Raw genomic sequence first — 21,797 nt, 5'->3', positions numbered from 1 at the left:
ATGTAGACGTTTTGCCAGAAAGCCATGCTGCTGAGAAAGAAACTTTATAAAGTGGAAACTGGGTGACACTATTTTCTATTTCCTGGAAGTTTTAGTGCAGTCAAAACCATTACTGAAAGTTTAATCTGTGTAATATGCTTCACAACAACATGCTCATCTCTAGAAAAATTCATGAATTCACAGTGAAGACAGTAATCTAAGATTAAGAGAGATCTTGATCAATTGGATCAATGGGCTGAGGGGTAGTAGATAGAGTTTGATTGGGATAAATGTTAGGTAATGCAAACAAAGACAATACTTATTCAATTAATGGGAAGGTAGTGTTGTATAGCAGAGAGACTTAAGGGTTCAGGTTATTCTTTGAAATTTGTGCCACAAATAATGTGGTTAAGAAGGCATTTACCATGCTTGCCGACATTGCTCAGACCTTTGAGTATAGGAGTTGGAACGTCATGTTGAGGTTGTACAGGATGTTGGAGAAACCTCTTCCGGAGTACTGTGTGGAGTTCTGGTTGCCCAATTATAGGAACGATATTATTAAACTGGCGAGGGCTCAGAAAAGATTACCAAGATGTTTCTGGGATTGGAGGGTTTGAGATATAAGAATAGACTCTACAGGCAGGGCTCGATCATAGGAGGTTGAGGGGTGACCTTAGAGATTTATAAAATAATGAGGGGCATAGATAATAGTCTTTTCCCTCGAGTGGGGAGTCCAAGACTATGGGACATATTTTTAAGTTGAGAGGAGGAAGACTTAAAAAGGATGTGAGGAAAAACTTTTTCATAAAGAGGATGGTTTGTGTGTAGAATGAACTGCCAGAGAAGGTGGTGGATGTAGGTACAGTTACAATGTCTAAGAGCCACTTGAATAAGTACATGAATAGGAAAGGATTTGAGGGATATGGGCCAAACACAGGCAGGTGGGACTAGCTTAGTTTGGGAACATGGACAACATGATCTGGTTGGACCCAAGGGTCTGTTTCTATGCTGTATGACTCAAGAGTTGACTTTTGTTTTGTCTGTGTTAGGGGTAACCCATTTTATTCCTCTATTTTATCCTTTGTTAAAACTCTGAACTATTCACTTTGTTAATTTTAAGGCTTGTTCAAATGTACGCAAACATTTTTCTAGACATCCCTGTGTCAATCATATGAGTTCAGTATTGCATGTAACCTAGTAGTATAGAAGTTGGATATTGCTGAAAGAAGGCACTCATTTGTGGAAGTGTTTTGTCTTGCACTTCTCAGGATAATTCACAAGAATGTCCATGTAAGAGAAAACTAACATTTAGACAGAAGGAGAGGGGATTGTTGATTGATCTGATTGTTAGAAGTATTGTCATGGAGAAAGCAAGTGTTAATGCTTGGCTGTCAACTGCCAGACCTTTATATTTCAAACCAGACCGCATGACTCCAGTTGATAATGGCAGTGCCCTGAGAAACAAAATAACGAATGGTTGACACATGTTTTGTTGAGTTGAAACATTATTAGCTGTTGTACTCCCAATGGCAATACCTCTACCAATCAGAGTCCACTTGACAACCAATCAGCACTTTCTACTCAAACAGTGTAAAGGTTAGTTTATCCTTTTATTGGTATTCTTGTGAATTGTTCTAATAAGTAGGGATCAGAATCTTTCGAGCCCTTGAATCACATTGCCAAAGGCGTCAAGTGAGATCAGCAGTGAGGAGCTGATCTCACTGATGTGAGAGCTAAAAATCGCATCTTCCAACCATGCATTGACCTGAGAGATGAGATTCTCACTAGTGAACAATGAGAGGCCTAATTGTGTACATCCAGGTATATTGATATGCAACTCCCATTGTCACCATCTAATTTCTATCTTAGACACCAGCCATCTGCATCTTGGGGCTTACTCCATGGACAATGACTACACATGACCCTTGTCTCCAGGTTCCTAGTTTGCCAACTTTCCTATGACTATTGTGGTAGTGCTGGGATCAGTGCTTGGACCCCAGCTATTCTGAATATATATTAATGATCTAGAAAAGAACAATATATTATAACTTCTCTAAGTTGCAGATGACACAAAGCTGGGTGTGATGGTGTGTTAGGAGGAGGATGCAGAGATGTTTGTGTCGTTTGGACAAAAGTAAATAGGTACGAACATAGCAAATACAAAATTAATGTGAATAAATGTGAGGTTACCCATTTAGGTAGCAAAAACAGATGGGCAGACTATTACCTGAAGAGGGATAGATTGGGGAAGATGGAGGTACAATGAAATCTTGGTGTCCTTGTACACCAGTCAGCATGTTGGCGCAACAGTCTGCCCACCTGTTTTTGCTACCTAAATGGGTAGCCTCACATTTATTCACATTAATTTTGTATTTGTTATGTTCGTACCTGTTTACTTTTGTCCAAACCACACAAACATCTCAGCATCCTCCTTCTAACACACCATCCCACCCAGATTTGTGTCATCTGCAACTTAGAGAAGTTATAATATATTAATGATCTAGAAAAGAACAATATATATTCAGAATAGCTGGGGTCCAAGCACTGATCCCAGTGTAAGTTTTCATGGCAAGTGGCTTCACGTGCAGGAGCAGGGATATTGTGCTGCAACTATAGACCACTCCTGGAGTATTGTATGCAGTTCTTGTCTCCTCTCAAAGGATGTACTGGCTATTAAGGGCGTTTCTGGAAGGTTTACCAGACTGATTTCTGAGATGGTGGAACTGAAGTACAGTAGAGACTGAATCAGTTAGGACAATATTCACAGAATGAGGAGAGATGTCAGAGAATTTAATAGATATGTATAAGTTTAAAACAGAATTAGACCAGGCAGAAGCAAGAATGAAGTACTCGATTACCATAGAGTCCACATCTGGGGTCACAGTCTAAGAGTAAGAGATAGGTCTTTTAGGACAGAAATGAGAACTTTTTCATCAGAGAATGGTGAGCCTGTGGAATTCTCTGTCACAGGAAACTATTGAGACCAAAATATTTTAAGACTTTCAAGAAAGATGTAGGTGTAGTCCTTAAGACTAAAGAGGCCAAAGGATATGGGGCGAAAGGAGCATCTGTCAGGAGTTGGATGATCAGATATCATCATATTGAATGGTGGCGTAGACCTAAGGGCTGACTTCTGCTCCTATATTTCTGTGTTTATATACAAAGCAGCTGCAGACCGCTCGTGCTTGACTGGGTCCATGGCTGGCCTTTAATGATGCCATAGTACCCTAACGTATACAATAAGCAGGTTGCTGAAGAGGTGTGAAGTATAGGTAATAAAGCAAATTTGGGAAGATATTGTGAGAAAACTCACCAGAGAAAAGTCCTTCGTGGATCTCTCCAAAAATGGCACTCGCATTGATTTCTGGTGAAATTCAGCTTTATAATTGAAGAGTCAGACTTTGCTCTTTGTATATTGACTCCATAGGTACAGTAACTCCAGAAACTGAATGAATGCCCCTTTTTCTTACTTGTTCTGCTGGAATGATGGTTGGTAATGCCTGGATTCCTTTTCAGTAGAACAGAGAAGATTTCTTGTATCCTTTCGCTGTAACCCCTGATTTTAGAGTGAAAATCCAATCTCATATCTTGCTCACAGTTCAGAGAAGAGTGTTGGTTGGAGCTATGGTCTTGAATTTCTTTGAGAATTTGGATGAAATGGTAGTGCCCATCCTGATGCTTACACAGTTTAAAAACTTTGAAATGTTGCTATTTCATTCTGTTGAATTATGCTTTCACGTTGTGTATTGTTAGTTCAGGTCCAGAGCATACTCCCATTCATTGTCTTTTATCCAAGGTCATTGACTTTTTAGTTATCTAAATCATATACCTGAATGGCTGTCATTCTTTCAGATTATATTGGGATAGGAAATGCAACTCACCTCCAAGGAGACCAATGTCAATGAGTTCCATTTATTCTTAGAAGCATTTAAATAATTTCAAGCATCTTTTGTGATTATTCTTGAGATCGTACGGTCTGGTTCCAATTGCAGTTCAGTCTGAAAGATAATCAGGTGACTTGGGAGCCATGTTAGCCTGCTTTGTGTTCATTTTTAAAAGTAGATTACAGTTTCTAACAAAATGTGAGATTTTTAACTACACATTTGTGACATTGGTGTATCATTGATCTCTAGAAATATTTTTCAATTGTAAAGGTATTTTAAACATCAAATGAAAATGCGGCTTACCTAACTTTCCTTGACATTTTGATACCAGGAAAAATGAAATGAACGTGATTTGGACTGTGTATTTAGTGCAATAAAATTAAATGCATCTATTCATTATTGTTTGTAGATCATGTTACATCTTGCACAAGAACGTGACTGCAATCAATCTCCAGTCCATGGAACAGTTCAGTCACCTACTGGATCCCCAGGCATGCAGCGTACTGAGAGCCGACAGCATTTGTCTGTTGAACTGGCAGACACAAAAGCAAAGCTCAGACGGATCAGACAAGAAATGTAAGTACGTAGATCAGAACTACGCTAAGATCGAGGAAATGAACATTGAATTTTAGAAAAGTGGTTTGGGGCAGAATTTTAACAAAAACTACCTGTGGAAGTTGGAAACTTCTCTAGTTCTTAAATAGATGAGCCATATGACTTGTTATTGCACTGAATCTGAAGAAGTACGAAACAAATAGATTTATGTTGCTTTTACAAATGAAATAACATCATTCAAACCAAAAACAATGAGTTTGTGAATATCAAGACTAAGTTGCGTTGATGTCTGAAAATCAGAGCTAGGTTATTCCTGAGCTTAGCTACTTTATAATGTTAAGGGTCATCATCTAAGACCAGAATTGGCAATGGATAAGGAAATTGATTTCATATTTCTTCAATCGATTGAGTGACAAACTCCACTATAAACGCAAAAGAAAAATCCAAAATCTGTTTCAAAAATTGCTTACTTGCTGTGAGGGTACAGTTTATTATTAACCTGTGGCCTGTTATTCAATGCAACTGGAAATGAATTAATTCTTTAAATATTTAAGTTAAAGTATAAGAATGAATAGCCAAATGAAATCAACTGTTGTCCATTAACATTCGCCCCTAATATTTCCCTTACTTTGTACCCCAGTAAATTGGCCACATGGCACTAATGCACTTGGAAAGAAATGAAAATTGCTTATTTATGATGCCATATTTGCTAATCATTATGAAAGAATATTGGAGCATGTTGTTTTGAAATAATGATGGTACAATAAATATTTGCATGATTATGTCAGTTCTAAACAAAACTTTTTTTTCAAGTTTATTTAAGTAGTTTTTTATGTTGAACAACGACAATGCTGATAATTCTATGCTAGTCACTTTTATGTCCAGTTAGGATAATTCTGATTATGTAAGTTAGTAAGTAAAATACTGGTGCATATTATTAATTTAAAACTTACATCATGTAACACATATGGGATAGATGAGAAGAAACATTTGTAAACTGCTTCTGAAACCGTCTATTTCCTGCTTCCTAGAACTATCTATAACTTGTTTACTAAATCCATTTATATATTCTTAACCCAGAAAGGAGAAAATGATATAATAAAAGTTGTATAATTTTCAACAAAAGGACCTGTTTAAAATATTGCACAGTGCTGACTGAGCATTTGACCTAGTGGGGTTTGAGATTCTGAGGGACTGATTTTTTCAATGTGCTTCATTGTACCAACTAGTTCATTAAGAGCATGCCTATATCTAGCATCCAAACCGTTCGGAACAGCTTCACTTGACTGCTGTTGATAATAGTTTCAGGTAATACCTCGATCTGAAAAATGGAATTGCACTGAACGTGTATTAAGCATTCATAACTCTGGCATCAGAAGTGGAAGTAGCTTTTAGTTGTACTGTTTTAAAAAATTGCGAGGATAAGAACAAGAAAGAAAGTATGACAGATAATTTACCTGTAGCAGAGGCAACCTGCCTCATGTTTTTTTTTAAAGCTTGCTGCTTTTCTTCATGATTTGTGAGAGTATGTATCTTCTAGAATGTATACAGTGCTCCTTGTAGATGTTTTTCCAGCTTCAGGAATAATCAAGGTGTTTGACTGCTGAGAACCAAGGCGAATCTCCCAAGATTGATGTTAGCTGCAAGAAAATGAATTAGCCTTGGACCTTGTTCTACCTTGGTGATTGTTCCTGTCCTCTTTGTAGTACCTACTTTTTGAGCAAGGATACTTGATGGGTTGAGTATGTCATTAAATTGAGAGCTTTGGTGTGCGTAATTTAGTCTTTTCCTTGGTCCTGGGCATGCTGCAATCATTATTATTAATCTGAATGGTAACAGCCCTAAAGCAACCTTGAGATTAGTTAAGACCGCCATCGTGGAATCATCTAGATGCAAATATTATTGAAACTGAAATGAGTGAATTAGTCTCACTACGCATAGTATTCCAAACAAAGGGAACACACTGTAGAAAAATCCGTAGACTCAATTGCTTAAAAGCTTTCCTACATTGGTGCAGGTAGTGTACTCTTCCATTATCACAATATCTTGAATAGCCTCAATGATTATGCTCAGTAGTTTGTTTTCATATCGCTCCTCTGCTACCTTTTTTCTTGTTCATATGTAGCACTTAATTTCAAGCGCTCTCAATCTCAATTTTGTGAGCATTCAGGGGAGATGCATTTGTGTTTGGAATAAGTCGAGTGAGTAACAATGGGTGCTATGAGTACTTTTTGTTTCAGTAGTGGAAGTTGCTCCTGGCAGGACCTTCAGATGCAGTCAATATCTGTCAAGAAGTATTTTTATAAATGAGCATGTCTTTCTCAATAGATTGTACCCTGCAATATAGATGTTAAAGTGATTGAACTTTATTTTTGCTTTGTGTGCATTGTTATATATCGATGCTTGGCAAAGGGGAAAGGATGAGTTGGTGTGGAAGGTTATGAAGGGCCATGTGCTTTGGATAGACGGCCATAGGAGATATAAAGAAAGGATATACTTATTGGGAGTGATTGAGTAGATTAGGTCTGTACTCGATGGTGTTTAGAAGAATGAGAAGTGACCTTGCTGAACTGGACAATATTCTTTGTTCTTTGACAGGATAGATGCCGAAAGATTATTTTCCCTTGTGGGAGATTTTGAGACCAGAAGACAAACAAAGAGTAAGGCATCACTCGGTTATGACAGATGAGAAGGAAGTTTTTTCTGAGGTAGTGAATATGTGAAATATTTTACTGCAGAGAGCTGTAGCAGCTGGGCCAGTAGGCATATTCAAGCTTGAAACACATTTTTAATTAGTTAGGGAATCAGATTATGGAGAAAAGGTAAGAAAGTGGAGTTTATTATCAAATTTACCATTATCTCCTATTTCTTGTGGTCTAGTTACAGCTGGCTTTTGAATGACGTTGCAGAAACCATAAGCAGAAGGATTCAGAAGGCTGTAAGAAGATTTGTGCTTTTGAGGGGCAGTAGTCAATCTATGTCAAGAATGCAATTTCTTGCTAGTCAACTTCATTGTTATGTGAAACTGGAATAACTCTGCATTGGTATTTTTTGAGTCCCAAGATTGTTGACTTCCTCCTTATTTATTGTCATATGTTCAAATGGTTGAGCGTTTTTCTATATTATTTTCTGTACAATTTCCTGCAATTTTAGCACTGTCCAGTAGCCAAGGTATCCTGAAGAGCAGCATTTCACAACTGACTTTTTCCCGATTTTGTGCTTTTGAAAAATGGGTAATACTCTGTTATTTAAAGTGAGAAGCCAAAGATGGCTTGTCAAGCAAACATGCTTACTTCTCTTGCAGCTTAGCAAGTTTAGCAAGCCAAACCAAATCAGCCTTATTATCACTGAATTCATAAAATAACAGAATGAAAATATTCAGTGATCCTCAAAATTGTTCCTAACCAGACTTTGCAAATAACAGACCTTGGACGCGAAGTTTATAAGTTAGACAAAAATGAACATTTTATTATTAATAATGTAGCCTTAGCAGAATACAGATGACTAACAAGTTAATCTAATTAATACTTAAGCCCACTCTTTGATCATCAACCTTCCATTCGTACAGACAGAATTAAGGGAAAAAATTTTTAAAATCATAATTCGCCAGTTCAGTAACTGTTTCAATAATGAATACCAGGCCTTTATGAAATTCTTTGGTGGGGTTTTACAGGCATGTAGGACTATGTATCTTGCTTGAATTCTGAAGTAATTGGTCAATGCAAACAGTTTCCACAGATCCTTGAGACTTTTACTACTTATGGTTGGGATTCTTTTCTCAGAACTTGCAAGAAGTTGATAATTAGAGAATAACTAGAGAGAGCAAAACCAAAAGACAGCTTCCCAGTCTAGCAGCTTTGAAAACAAAACTGCAATCTGTCCAGTCAAAGCCAGTTCACTTTGTTTCTCTATTTTTTCCCAGTTTCTCTCCAGTTGGCTGGCCAGCACCAGTCCTCCCTTTAATTACCAATTGAACACTAACCAACTGCCAGTCCTGAAGCATAACACCATTTTGAATTCCTCCTTTAAGCATCTTGCTTCGTTCCACTACACACTCTCCTTTTAATCAAAATCTTCCTTTCCCCTGTTCATTCCTTAAAAGCTTGATCTATTTTCTCAGCCACTTCTTTTTATTTGACTACAAGTTTATGATATTCCCAGTTTATTTATCTGTTAGCACCTTTTTCAAGGCCGTGTTAACTGCCTCTTTGTTCTTGTGTCACTTGACTAAATTCTATTAATTGATCTTCTGGGCTAGGATGTTCCAACAAGGATGGTATTTCATCTAAGTACTAGATAAGCAATTTTCTAGGAATAGGAACAAAAGATCAAGAGATGAGTTTCATGGACAAGATGAACACGAATGGACTTGGGGAAAAAATGAGAGTGACGTGAGAAGATGCAAACTTTAGAGAAAGTTTGGCCTGGTAGGATGATGGTGGAGAAGGAATTTTAAACATTTCTGTACTTACTGTTGGAAGTGAAGGTTGAGGAGATGGGAGAGAAATGTAAGAAAGTGTTTGCATCCTGAATTGTCTTTGCAATTCAGGATGCAAGCAGAACCTTGCTAGTGTGTTAGGTGGTCGTGCGAGAATTGCTGAACACCATCAAAGACGCCAAGATAGAGGATGAAGTAATGGTTTTCTTTGACATAACAGCCCTGTTTACATTCATTAACATCAACCTGGCCAAAGAAACACTGATTACACCAAAGAACCAAAGACACATACAGCAAACATCACCAACTTCATGAACAAAGTCAACATCGTCAAGCTAGTGGACCTATGCTTTACTACTCACTTCATTTCAATAACAAAACCTACAGATAAACCAACAGAATAACCATGGGATCTCTGATATATCGGGGTTCTAAGCAAAGGCAGTAATGCAGAGACTTGAACAAACAGCTCTGCCAACCATCCAACCCAAACTTTGGGTCCACTACTTGGATGACACCTTTGTCATCAATAAATGAAATAAATTCGAGGAAACCTTCAAGACCATCCATAATATCCTTACCAGCATAAAATTCACAAAAGAGGAAAACAACAACAAACTGCCATTCCTAGATGTCACAGTAGAGCAAACAGCCAATGGGGAGCTTCAAGCCAGTGCCTACAGGAAAATAGCACATATGGACCAAATACTGAAGTACAGAAGCAATCATCCCAACACCCACAAGCAAAGCTGCTTGAGAAGATTATTTCAACGAGCCACCACACACTGCAGCACAGAGCAACTATGAAGAGCAGAGGAAAATCACCCATAGAGCATATTCAAAAAGAATGGATACACAATGAATACAGACTGCTGATTTCTCAGCAACAAACACAAAACAACAAACACAAACAAGCAAACAGAATGTGTCCAGAAATGACTGCCAGACTACTCAGGCCCCTTGGCATCATGGTAGCCCACAAACTCACCAACATACTAAAAAAGCAGCTAACGAACTTGAAAGACCCTATGCAGACAACAAGCAAAACAAATGTCATTTACAGAATACCTTGCCAGAACTGTAACAGTCACTACAATGGACAAACAGACAGAAAACTAGCCACCAGGATACATGAACATCAACTAGTCACAAAAGACATGACCCATTCTCATTAGTATCCTTACACACAGAGGAGGAAGGACACCACTGTGGCTGCGACAACACATGCATCCTAGATCAAGCCAAGCAGAGACATGCACAAAATTTCCTGGAAACATAGTATTCCAACTGGAACTCTATCAACAAACACATTGACTTGGATCCCATTTTCCACTCCCTGAGAGGAAAAAAAACAAGAAATGCCATCACCACAGGAAGTTACATCACCAACCCTAGAAACCTGAACACACAAATAAAAAGTGACCATACCACCGCTGCTTCACTGGAGGCTCACTGATGTTACCTAGTATGGTGACGAAAAGTCTGAAAATGAACCTTCCAGCTCAGCGAGCAAACTTATATCCAAAACCTCAACCTGAGCTCCAAATTTTCTCAAAACACGCTTAGGGGTATATGTCAAAAGGAAATTGTAAAATCCAAAGCAACATTGCAGAACCTCCTTATTCTGTATGGTGGCATTTGTTTAATATCCTCGATGTTTGTTTGTTGTTTGGATTGGCTCAGACTCTGAGCAGAATAAATTGACCAGAAAAGATTTATCTGGCTGATATTAACCTGACATAACATGTTGATGCACTGCTGTCCTCAAAAGGTGATCATGTTCTGCCTTTGTCTGACCCTCGACCATGATATTGTCAGTGATGCAAACACAACCAGATACATTTTCAATAATTCTGTCCATTTTGCTTTTGGAATATGTCTTGGCCTACTAATTGTCCAAATGGTAATCATTGGAAACAGCATTGGAAGATTTCTGCTGGATGGATAGACTAATAGCCATGCTTTGCATCTAGTTTTAAAACTGGTGCTGGAAATCTCCAGAATGTAATTCTTACAGTGGTTGTTATTTTATGTGAGAGATTGAGCCAACAGATCTAGACATAATTTTTATGGTGCCATATCTCTTTAAAACTAGCGATGGAGTTAACCAGTGCATGTGACAGTCAACCTTCTGAGTGATATCACCTGGCCCCATCTCAATCAGTTTCACTTCAAGCTTCTCCTGAATGTGCATCTTGGAGCATCAATAAATGAGTTTGCATTGTCCTTGAGATGCAATGTTGTGTGAAACTTAAATTCGAATTGCCGATTGTGTTAAGATGGTCTTAGTTCGATGTTTGAGATCATTGGTCGATTCAGTTGTCAAACTTAGTCTGTTCTACCTTTTTATGGGTGTGCTTTGAATCTGATGAATAGTTACAATGCTAAGTTCTGTACATACTGTTATTCTTACCACATGTGGACAGTAGAATATTTTGGAAATCTAAGCGTGTTAGCACTGCAATGTGATTGTACTTTGGGCACCACTTGTTGAAGTACATGTCTTTTAGGATGTGTAATGATAACGTGTTTGGACTAGCTCCTGTATCAATTTTGGCTTTCAAGGTGTGTTGACCTATCTTTTGGGACCGTAGCATGCGAGTAGTGAAAACTATTTACTGTCTTTTACCATCAATGTGGTGTGTGAGGTTGACCATATGAAAAGTTGCTTTTTGGCTTGTTGGCTGCTGACTTTGTTGATATGTTTTTATATATTTGGATGACTTTGTGTCGCCAACGTTGTGGAGTCATGCTGGTTTTGTTGTGAGTTTGGTTTTGAAACCAGACTTCCTGTGTGCGTGTGTGTGCCCAGTGTCCTATTGGTGCCATGTGATTTGCAGATGTGAAGAAATACCAGATAACTTCTGTATAGGTGGACAAACTGCATGAGTCAGAACTGACTGCACCAAGAGTATTATCTGCACTTTTGCTGGGTATTTTTTAACATATTCAGATAGAATTATTCTGTGAAGTCCCACCTTGAACGATTTTCAGAGATCTCCCGTCAGGATCATTTGTGGCTTGATCTGTGAAGTATAGCTGCAGTTTTGTTTAAATAGCTCGAGGTCAATGCAGATGTCACTCTTGCCAAATCCATGATCAAAATTTTGTTATCCATTTCCTGTTGAAGGTGTATTGTTTTATTGGAGTCGTGACAATGCTGCTCCTTTAACAAGGCTATGCTGTTCTTGGCTTTTTTTTCCAGAGATCGTAAAATCAGTGATTCTGAAAAGTCTTGGTTTGAAGGGTATTAGGGCTTAATTGATGATAGCTAACAGACAAAAAAAACTTGTACAATGAAAGGGGAGTGGCCAGTTCTGCCAGCTCAGCTTTACTTTGGTTTGGATTTTAGCAGTCTGGCTGTTCACTGAAAGCAGTCAGTCAGTTGTGAAACTGCTGGACCCAAGGAGGCAGGTCCATGCTGATCCTCCCTCTTTGGCATATCTCCTGTAAGACACTGTTGGATTTGTCCTTTTTTTGTAAAGGGGTATTTATGGGGATTGTTGCAAGTATTTAGAACAGCATCATTAAGTTGGAAGACTCTCTTGGGTTTTCGGGTAGATTAAGTTATTTTGTATTCTGTTCTGTCCTGTTTGTGTTTCATTTGGTACTCTTGCAAATAAATTTTGTTTTGCTTAAAACTAAGTGGTTGGGCCAGCTGCATCACTCCTGGGACATCCTCCTTACACCTGCTTAAAACAATGAGCAAAGTTAGGCTACTTTCTTTAAATGTTTTGAGGGGGTCTGGACTGATCCATAACAGTGGAGCGCAGATTTAGAGTCATAGAGCCGTATAGCATGAAACAGACCCTTTGCTCCAACTCATCCATGCTCACCAGATATCCTAAATTAATCTAGTCCCATTTGCCCAAATTTGGCCCATATCCCTCAGAATACTTCTTATTCATATACCCATCCAGATGTATTTTTAATGTGGCAATTGTACCAGCTTCCACCACTTCGTTTGGCACCTCATTCTATACACTCACCACCCTCTGCGTAAAAACGTTGTTCCTTTAGTCCCTTTTAAATCTTTCTCTTCTTGCCCTAAACCTATGCCCTCTAGTTTTGGACTCCCCAACCCTGGGGAAAAGACCTTGTCTATTCACCCTATTCATGCCCCTCATGATTTTATAAACTTTTGTATGGACACCCCTCAGCCTCTGCTTCAGGGAAAACAGCCTCCGCCTATTCAGCCTTTCCCTATCGTTCAAACCGTCCAACCTTGGCAATAGCTTTGTAAATCTTTCTGAACCCTGTCAAGTTTCAAAACCTCCTTCGTATAGCAGGGAGACCAGAATTATAGGCAGTATTCTAAAAGTGGCCTAACCAATGTCCTATTCAGCTGCAACTCCTGTACTCAATGCACTGACCAATAAAGGCGAACATACCAAACACCACTTTCATTATCCTATGGGCACCACTTTTAAGGAACTATGAATCTGCACTCTAAGTATTTGTCAGCAACACTCCACAGGACCTTATTATTTAGTGTATAAGTCCTGCCCTGATTTGCCTTTCCAAAATGCGGTACCTCACATTTGTCTAAATTTAACTCTGTTAAAATTAACTCAGGATCCTGTTGTACTCTGAGGATTTGTTTATTCCTTGCTTTTATTTTGTTTGCTGTTATGTCCTTTTTATTATTTTATTTCATGTTTGTGTCATCAATAATAGTTTTGGTGAGTGTTGCGCTGTAGCTTTGGGATAAAGACCTGTAGTAGCAGGTTTCAGCCGCTAGAGGGATTTTGCGCCAAATATGGATGATGTCACACCAGCACTGGCGTGGCATTAAAGTAAAAAACCGTAGAAGCAACTGACCACTGCATAGATGTAAGCTTCACTAGGGTTAGAATTTCGGTTTTTTTTTAGTGCTTTAAAAATGTTTTTTTTAAAACAGGAGGGCTCAGTTGTTAAACTGACAGTGTCCTGTAACTGCCATGGTTGCTTTAGTCAGTAGGAACCCTTTTAGCTACTAATTTTGTTTTCTTTTAACTGCTGTATCTTAACGTTCATGTCAGGAAGCTGGCTGAAACCTTTCTTTCTTAAAAGTGGTAGAGGGCCTTTTGTTGGTCATCTGAATGCTTTGATCCAGGACTCCTTGATCTTCAATGAAGGTTCTGTTGCTTGCTGCTATCATGACATGAGGTGTGATAACTGATGGTCTTCATTTATCATGATGTGATGCTTATGTTAACTACCTTAATACTGTATACGATTGAGACATTGACCATGTTGTGCTGAGGAATTCAGTGAACTTTAACTACAGCACTTGGTATCATTAGAATCACAGGCACTTTGTGTGTCTGGCATCAAGCTAAGCAATTCACATGTACTATAGTATAATTCTTGTCCTACATTAGTGTGCAAGAGGACAGAGCTCTGTAAGATGGGAGATAGAAACCTTTATTCCATTCGATCAGAAATGATGGTATGGTAATTACATCATGATGTCTCTTAAATGTTTATTCCATGTTTGATGTGAGACAAAACATGACACCTATTCTCTGCTTTTTGTCCGTTAACCAGATCTCAAAATGTGTCAGTATGTTCTCCCCAATTTAATGTGCTCTAATTTTTGTTTACTAACCATTTGTGTGGGATCTTATCAAACGTTTCCTGACAATCTAAATCAACCACAATCACTAATTCACTTTACTTACTCTGCTGGTCATCTTTTCAAAAAATTCCAAGATTTATTAAACATGATTTCCTGTTCAGAAATCCATAATGACCCTGCAAATCCCACTATTATTTTCGAAAAGTTCTGTTATCACATCCTTTGTTATAAATCCTTGCATTTCCCAATGTTTGATATGAAGCTAATGTATTTATTAGTGGTGTTATATTTGACATCTTCCAATTTGCAGTGACTAGTTAAAAGTCTGTACAATTTTGCAATTTGATCACCGATTTTCACAACCACCTTTTTCAACACTCTGGAAAATAGTTTGAGGATTTATCAGTTTTAAGTCCCATTAATTTCTCTAGTACATTTATTTACTTATGACTCCTCAAGCACATTAATGTTGAGATATTCCATTATTTTTGGGAGCTTTTAGTATTCTCACCCATGAAGACAGACAGACAATATTTGCTTAGTTTCTCTGCCATTTCCTTATTTGCTTTTGTACATTCTCTTCATTGCTCTTGTAATGGGCTCTCATTTGTTTTTATTAATCTCTTCCTTTTTGCAATCTAGTAACATTTACAGCTCATTTTTAATGACTTGTTTTTGTTTTGATTCTCCTTTGCAGAATTTTAAGATGGTCCAAAATCCTCAGACTTTACATTTTTGCCACTTTATACATTTCTTCCTTTAATCAATTTAATCTTTAGCCAGGTTTAAAGCCCTTGCTGGGCTTTTGTGCATAAATGAATGTATTTTTATGTTAGTCTTAAGGTTAGAAATATGCAAAGTGATAGCAGTGTTTTCTTGTAAATAACTTAGCCTCCAATGTTTGGGTTTCATCAGGTCCAGTTAGCTCCAGACCTTACTTATAGCCAAGGTGCAAGAGAGCTGAATTCAAAGGTTAAGATGAGAGTTAAACACTAAACAAAAAATGCAGATGCTGGAAATCCAAAACAAGAACTGAAATTGCTGGAAAAATTTAACAGACAGCATCTGTGGAGACAACGCACAGTTAATGTTTCACGTCCAGTTATTTCTGTTTTTGTTTAAGATGGGAGTGACTGTTGTTGGCATCAGTGCAGAATTTTTCTGATTAAGACCGATAGAAGCCTTCATTAAATTAAAGTCAATAGAAGTCACTGGTTACTCTGAAATGGCTCCAGTTAAACCTAAGAAAAATAAAGATGGTTTTGAACGGTGGAGCACAATGATATCAGACTCAGGACTTCTTCAAGACAGGGTCCAAAGCCCAACTCTTGCAGATGTTTGCCAATTATCTCAGATAAAGTCATTAATATGCAGTCATTAGCGCACTTTCTTAACATTTTCAACGTTGTATTCCATTTATGCTTCAGTTGACGAAGACGAAAGTGCTCAATTACAGCAAGACTTGGACAATATTCGGGCTTAGGCTGATGAGCAATAAGTAATTTTGATGTTACACAGTTACTAGGTTATGATCATCTCTAGGAAGATGACGTCTAACCATCTTTTTTTTTTGTAAATATACTTATTAGCAAATTTTTTTAAACTTTACAAACATATAAAATTATTGAAAAATACAAGCAATAATAAATACCAGTATAATAAAAAGAAAACAAACAAAAACAATACAACTACTGTCTCCTAAGTATTAACCTACCCTCTAATACAAAACAAACCCTAACACTGTGCAAAGCAACGCCAAAAAAAGAAAGAAAAGCAAAAAAAACCAAAAAAAAACAGAATACAGAACAGCTATGCTCGGTGCAAAGCTCCCAAACAGCGGAACGGAAGCATTGTGTATATATACCCATATTAACTGGGCCCTCTAGGGCCCAGAGCTTGACAAATCTAACCATCCTGGTTAAACGAACGCCCTAGTTAAGACAACTGACAAATCTGTTTCCAAATAACTCCAGTAGGGCTGCCATGTCTTTATAAAAATGGTCTGTTGTGTGGTGCACCATGTTTGTAAAAAAGTCCAAGGAAATGTGTTCCATAATTAACTTCTGCCATCCCAGCAAGCCCGGTGGGTTCTCAGACACCCAATTAATCAGAATATTCTTTCGTGCACAGTATGCAAGCATATTAAATAGTTTCCTCCCATGCCCATCTAAAGATGGTAAATTCGGTAGACCTAAGAGGAGAGATCCCGGATCTACTTTGACTTCAGTCCTCAATACCCTCTCTCCCGCCACAGCGCTCCAGTAAACACGGAGCCTGTCGTATGTCCAGAAGCAATAGGTAAGAGTACCTACACTTATTTTACATTTGGGGCACACTGAAGATGCCCTTTTTTAAACTTCGCCAGACGGTCTGGTGCCAGATGAACCCTGTGTAGCACTTTTAACTGTGTAGCGCATGTCCTATTACAGATTGAGATCTTTCAAGCATTCTCCCATATGTTCTCCCATGTTTCAGAAGAGATCTCCACTCCTAGCTCTTGCTCCCAGAGCTCACATATCTGGTTAATGTCCTGCCAGGCCCTGCCACCCAGCAGACGATAGCGGGCACTAAACGAAAGGGTGAGTGTGGAACGTAGCAACAACCTCTCTGTATCGGGCTTATAGGGCTTAGTGAGAAGCGTAGTCTTCTGATGAAATCCCTAACCTGAAAAAAACGGAAAAGATCTCTGCTGGGTAATCCGTATTTGCAGCTCAGTTGCTCAGAAGACATTGTAACCTCCCCCCTCAAACAAGTCTCCCAAATTAGGAACTCCTCTCCCTGCCCATAGTTTGAACCCTGAGTCCATCATCCCTGGTCGGGACCCTGGCATGCCAAATATAGGTGTAAGTGGCGAAGTCTTGGATAAACAACCCTCACTATGAGGCATCACCCTCCAAGCCTTGACAGTACTAATGACAATGGGGTTCCAGCAGTGGTCCAAAACTGTCCTCATCTTATCCATGAACAACCGGTTAATAAGAAGGCACTTTGCTTGGGAGGCCTCAATATCCAGCCATATTGAGCCTGGATTGTTACCTACCCAATTGCAGACAAAGGACAGCAGGGAGCTCAATTGACACCTTCTGATGTCTGGGAAATCAACTCCTCCCTCTCCTTGAGGCAACTGCAATTTAATAAGTTTGATGAGGGGCCACCCACGATGCTAGACAAAGGAACCAAACCAACCCATAAGCTTCCGCAGTGTTGACCTGGGAAACATTATAGGGAGCGTACGCATGAGATAAAGCAAATGAGGAAGAACATTCTTCTTAATGAGAGATACTCGGCCCAGCCATGAAATTGGAAGAGCCTCCCATCTCTGGAGATCTCACCTAATATTGTCGAGCAAGTGAACAAAGTCAGTCCGAAATAACAGATCAAACTTGGGGTAATAAAAATGCCTAGGTACCGGAATCTTGCCCGTGACCACTTAAAAGGGAACTTAGGGCCACCTTCAACTTCTGGTACATCCTTAAGGTTCCCCAAAGGCATAGCCTCCGATTTTGCAAAGTTAATCTTATATCCTGAAATAGCCCCAAATGAATAGATACATTGTATCAAATAGGGTACAGAGGTCATTGGGTTCAATAAAAACAGAAGGACATTATCCGCATACAGTGTAATCTTGTGTGTCCTTGATCCCACTTCCGGAGCAGTTATGTGGATCTTCTGATGAAAGAGCTGCCAACAGAGGCCAATCACCAATGTAAACAACAGCGGTGAGAGGGAGCAGCCTTGCCGACTACCCCACCAATCGTAAAGTTCCCAGACTTCACCCAGTTGGTGACGAACGTGGCCAGAGGGTGGCGATATCAAACCTCCACCCACCAAGCAAAGACTGCACCCAACCCAAACTGTTCTAAGACATAAAAAGGATGTGGCCATTCCACCCGGTCAAATGCTTCTCTGCACCTAAGGAAATCACCAACCCCTGAATCGATCGTTGCTGACAAACTTGGACCACATTCAGCAACCTTCTAATATTATTAGAGGACTTATGGCCCCTTATAAAGCCTGTCTGGTCCTCTTTAACAATATTAGACAACACCCTTTCCAATCTCAGCGCCAGGATCTTGGACAGAATCTAAAAATCTGAATTTAATAGAGAAATGGGCCTGTATGAGGCACAATCCTCAGGAAGCTTCCCCTTCTTAAGAATTAAGGAAATATTAGCTTCTCTCAAAGATGGTGGTAGGCATTCATGCATATAGGAGTGATTGTACATCTCCAACATTGACTCTGATAGAATCCCTATAAACTCCATATAAAACTAGACCATCAGGGCCAGGCGCTTTCCCACTCTGAAGTTGCTTAGCTGCCTCCTGTATTTTCTGAACTGTTAAGGGGGCATTAAGGAGAGAGGCCTGTTCCAAGGTTACCCCTGGGATGTCCAGGTTCTTAAAAAAGGTCTCCATTTTAGCCCTCCTATCTTTGCAACCTTCAGACTGATACAATTCAGAGTAAAAGCTCTGAAAAGCCCCATTAATCTTCTTAGCATCGTATGTAAGGACCCCAGCGCTGTCTCTGATTGCAGTAATGGATTGGCGAGCACGCTTTTTCCTAGTCAGGTACACTAAATACTTCCCTGGCCTATCCCCATATTCGAACAGCCTCTGTCTAGCAAAAGCAAGTTCTTTGCATTTTGTGTCAGTATTGAATTCAAGGCAGCCCAAAGAGCCGTGATCCGCTATAGCTTCGTCACCAAAAGCCGCACAAAATGTGCTGCCTCTGTGGCTTTCAACTGCGTCTCAAGTAGATGTTCCTCCTTCTGTCATTTCTGGCTAGTCGAATAGGAAATAGCTAATCCCCTAGCAAAGGCCTTAGCAGTTTCCCATAGCATGGGCGGACTACTAGCCGTGCCTGAGTTCATAGTCAAGAATTCCTGAAACTCCTTCAAAAGGTATTCCACAAATTTGGAATCCTTAAGGAGAAAAGGGTCCAAACGCCAGTGCTGCAAACCTAGCCCTTCACTCTTGGCCTTAACCTCTAAATTTACTGCTGCGTGATCAGAGATAGCTATATTCCCAATTTTACAATTCATAATCGAATCCAGGAGGGCCGAGGGAGCCAGAAAGAGGTCAATCCTCGTGTGACATTTATGTGGGTTGGAAAAAAAGGTAAAGTCCCTGCCTGTAGGTTGAAGACATCTCCAAATATCCACCAGCCCCAACTCCTCACATAAGTCAAGCACCTGCTTGGCCTGCAAAGAAATAGTTGGGGACCCACAAGACATCCTGTCCACTGTTGGATCCAAAAGACAAATAAAAAATCCACCCCCCCCCCCCCCCACCTCATAATGTGCCATGTTCCAAAAGCACTCAACTTGGAGAAAGCACTAATCAAACATTTGAGGGGATGCGCCAGAGGACAGTAGACATTTAAAATGCCATATTTCTCCCTATGTATCAGGGCTTTAAGTATCACAAACTGTCCCTGCTCATCATTCGCCTGCTCTAACAATGTGAATGGAAGATTTTTCTGGATAAGTACCGCCACTCTCCTATTTTTAGTAGTAAAGGATGAAAAGAATACCCGGTCATAACCCACCTGTTGTAATTTCAGGTGTTCCCCATCATCAAGATGGGTTTCCTGCAACAAAGCGATATCGACCCTTTCCTTCCTCAGGCTAGAAAGTACTTTTTTCATTTTAACAGGCGAATGACTTCCCTTAGTGTTCCAGGTGCACCATTTAATAAGACACTTAGCCATATCCCCTTTCAGAGACCCTTGAACTCCTCGGAGGGCGAACCCTGCTTACAAAGGGTCGAGCATAAGTAAATAAAGACTCATAGAATCGAAAATCTATATATACAAAAACTACTCTATCATAACTATAAACAACTATTACTACCAAAAAACTACAAAGAAAACCAACTGCAGAACCTGGAATGGAAGACTCTTCCCCCTACCCTACCCTACCCATCCTGTCCTTCACAGCTCCTTCAAACCCGGACTGTGCCCCAGCCTTAGGCCAGAAAAAAAACAAGGAGATGATCCTTAAATCAACAGGAAAAAAAGACCAAGTCAGGATAAGCACTCCACCCATCCCTGGCTTCATGTCACCCCTACTTGTGACCAAAAGAGAAGCAGAACAAACAAAAAAAAGGGAGAGAGACACCAAAGAACATCGACAAAATTTCCCATCAGAAAATCCAGTTATTTAAAAAAATAGAAACAACTTATTTCAAATTCTTTCCTTCTCTCTCCCCCCCCCCCCTTTCCAAAAAAGAAATTAGGGAGAAAGAAAGGAATAAAAAAAGGAAGGGAAAACATGGGGACAGATAGAAAAGAGAACAAGCATTAACCATATTCTTCAGGCCAATCCGTCTATTTTTAAAGTGTCCACAAAGTTTTTATCTGCCGATTCAAATGTATAAACGGAGTCCTCGTGGCTGAAACGAAGTACTGCGGGGTATATCATGGAGTACTGGATGCCCAGGTTCCTCAGCCTCTTTTTAACTTCATCGAAGGACTTCCTCTTTCAAATTACAGCTGTTGAAAAATCCTGGAAAAACATAATTTTTGACCCCTTGTACAGCAGTGCCTGCAGATCTTTTCCCAAGGATCAAGAAGCTTCTATGACTTTTTATTTGTCCTTATGTGACTGGAAGTGCACTAGGACCGAGCAGGGGCGCTGCACTGGGCCTGACCTGTGCACTGTAACCCGATATGCCCTTTCAATCTGAAGTTTGCTGGACTCTGTGTGAAGGCCCAAAACCTTTGGCAGCCAGCTTTCAAAGAAACGGAGTGGCTGCTCCCCTTCAGGGAGCCGGACTATTTGGCGATTTATCCTCCAACCTTGATTTTCAAGGTCGTCGATATGGTTTCGCAAGGCCCGCACCTCTCGCTCCAGCACCTGGATCTGACTGGATGAGGATTCCACCGCAGCTTTTGAGGCCTTGGTTTGACCCTCCACCTCCTTCATTCTCTCCCCGAGGCCCTGGATCTCCTGCTCGTGCTTCTGCATGGATGTGATAGGTTGGACCTGGGCACGAATCTCCTCACGGATTTCCTCAATCACAGCCGCAACTTTCTGGGGGGGGGGGGGGGGGGGGTTCAGGAGAGGCTGCTGCTGCTGCAGTCTCTGGTATGCCTGATGCTGCAGGGCAGTGTCGTCCCTGCTGCTGCTTGTTTGTTCCTTTTCCCTTTGGCATCCTTCCCACTCCCAAATATTAACAAATATGTGTTCGGTTAGGTTTTAAACTGTTAATTCCACCACATAAGTTGGCCAGGGATGGCAAAATGCACCAGTATGCCTTGGCTGTTAGGCAGAGATATCCACAGCAGTTCTACAGAATCGCCGCCATCTTGCCGAGTCAACCATCTTTCTTTAACATTCAGTAGTATAACCATCATTCAATTTCCCTCAGTCAATACTGAG

The 21,797-nt window shown here is 39.8% G+C and overlaps 1 protein-coding gene across 9 annotated transcripts in view; it reads left to right on the top strand.

Moving 5' to 3' along the window:
• Window positions 1–21,797, top strand: part of LOC140483049 (girdin-like) — a 376,157-nt gene that overhangs the window by 126,227 nt on the left and 228,133 nt on the right. For all 9 annotated transcript variants that reach the window (XM_072580957.1, XM_072580958.1, XM_072580956.1 and 6 more), the window contains exon 8: window positions 4,273–4,439. In XM_072580957.1, the coding sequence (XP_072437058.1) occupies window positions 4,273–4,439 (167 nt within the window). The remainder of the gene's footprint in view (window positions 1–4,272; window positions 4,440–21,797) is intronic.

The sequence above is a fragment of the Chiloscyllium punctatum genome, chromosome 11, assembly GCF_047496795.1.
Source record: "Chiloscyllium punctatum isolate Juve2018m chromosome 11, sChiPun1.3, whole genome shotgun sequence".
NCBI lineage: Eukaryota > Metazoa > Chordata > Chondrichthyes > Orectolobiformes > Hemiscylliidae > Chiloscyllium > Chiloscyllium punctatum.
The sequence above is the reverse complement of the archived record's forward strand: the minus strand, read 5'-3'. Positions and strand labels throughout refer to the sequence as shown.